This window comes from Podarcis bocagei, assembly GCF_964188305.1.
Source record: "Podarcis bocagei genome assembly, chromosome: 3".
Taxonomy (NCBI): Eukaryota; Metazoa; Chordata; class Lepidosauria; order Squamata; family Lacertidae; genus Podarcis; species Podarcis bocagei.
This window is the reverse complement of record NC_138127.1, coordinates 21,322,855-21,324,740: the sequence shown is the minus strand read 5'-3', so window position 1 is coordinate 21,324,740 and position 1,886 is coordinate 21,322,855. Positions and strand designations below refer to the sequence as shown.

Below are 1,886 nucleotides of genomic sequence, written 5' to 3'. Positions count from 1 at the left end.
AAGAGTGGGAAGGGTAAAAATTACCGTATTTTTCGCTCTATAACACGCACCTGACCATAACACGCACGTAGTTTTTAGAGGAGGAAAACAAGAAAAAAATATTCTAAACAAAACAGTGGATGTATGATTTTTGTGGTTCATGCTGTGGCCACAGACATGTGATCTGACGGTGAGTTTGGGGTAGCCCAATGCAAAAATCCTGAGGATCCATGTGGGTCCATGCTTTGTAACCACGTTTTTGCCCCATTGCGGCCCCATGAAACAGTGGGTGCGTGTGTGTTTTTTGTGCAGGCTGTAGCCATGGACATGCTATGTGATCTGATGGTGAATTTGGGGTGACCCAGTGCAAAAATCCTGAGGATCCATGTCGATCCGTGCTTTGTAACCACGTTTTAAGTGGGGAGGGAAGGAAAAGCACTCAAGGGACAAGGAGCACACATGGGGGTGTGTGGAGAAGGGTGCTGCTAATAATGCAGGAGAGGCTCCTCTCCGGCTTTGCTCCTTTAGAACAAGCAGGCTCTGCATCTCTCCCTCCTCCCCAGCAAGGAAACCACGATAGTAACCACTCTGAGACAAATCAAGAAAAAGTGCGACCAACACTCTCCCCCAACAAGCACAGTGAGGTCAACACACACACACACACACAGAGAGAGAGAACTGGCCCTAAAGTTGCAGGGCGCTGGAAGTCGCAGGGGCGCTGGGGGAGTGAATGGGAAGCAAGAGAGGAGAACGATCCCTCACACACACACAGACACACAGAGTGTCAATTCTAAAGTCGCAGGGGCGCTGGGAGAGTGAATGGGAAGCAAGAGAAGGAGAACGATCCCTCACACACACAGAGACACACAGAGTGTCAATTCTAAAGTCGCAGGGGCGCTGGGGGAGTGAATGGGAAGCAAGAGAAGGAGAACGATCCCTCACACACAGAGAGACACACAGAGTGTCAATTCTAAAGTCGCAGGGGCACTGGGAGAGTGAATGGGAAGCAAGAGAAGGAGAACGATCCCTCACACACACAGAGACACACAGAGTGTCAATTCTAAAGTCGCAGGGGCGCTGGGAGAGTGAATGGGAAGCAAGAGAAGGAGAACGATCCCTCACACACACAGAGACACACAGAGTGTCAATTCTAAAGTCGCAGGGGCGCTGGGAGAGTGAATGGGAAGCAAGAGAAGGAGAACGATCCCTCACACACACAGAGACACACAGAGTGTCAATTCTAAAGTCGCAGGGGCGCAGGGAGAGTGAATGGGAAGCAAGAGAAGGAGAACGATCCCTCACACACACAGAGCCACACAGAGTGTCAATTCTAAAGTCGCAGGGGCGCTGGGAGAGTGAATGGGAAGCAAGAGAAGGAGAACGATCCCTCACACACACAGAGACACACAGAGTGTCAATTCTAAAGTCGCAGGGGCGCTGGGAGAGTGAATGGGAAGCAAGAGAAGGAGAACGATCCCTCACACACACAGAGACACACAGAGTGTCAATTCTAAAGTCGCAGGGGCGCTGGGAGAGTGAATGGGAAGCAAGAGAAGGAGAACGATCCCTCACACACACAGAGACACACAGAGTGTCAATTCTAAAGTCGCAGGGGCGCAGGGAGAGTGAATGGGAAGCAAGAGAAGGAGAACGATCCCTCTCACACACAGAGCCACACAGAGTGTCAATTCTAAAGTCGCAGGGGCGCTGGGAGAGTGAATGGTTAGCAAGAGGAAAAGGAGCCCTCACACACAGAGAGACACACAGTGTGGATTCTAAAGTCGCAGGAAGAGTGAATGGGAAGCAAATCACACACAGAGAGACACACAGAGTGTGGATTCTAACGTCGGGAGAGTGAAGGGGAAGCAAGAGGAGAAGCAGCCCTCACGCACACACAGTCACACAGA

General features: G+C 51.1%; 1 protein-coding gene across 1 annotated transcript; it reads left to right on the top strand.

Moving 5' to 3' along the window:
- Positions 1–470: 470 nt before the first annotated feature.
- LOC308583291 (uncharacterized protein) lies at positions 471–1,683 on the top strand (the record flags this gene model as incomplete). The annotated part of the gene is made up of 3 exons (XM_081187107.1): positions 471–668; positions 776–1,514; positions 1,586–1,683. 3 exons carry the CDS (start codon positions 471–473, stop codon positions 1,606–1,608), a joined length of 960 nt encoding a protein of 319 aa, XP_081043233.1. The 3' UTR covers positions 1,609–1,683.
- Between the last annotated feature and the right edge of the window lie 203 nt (positions 1,684–1,886).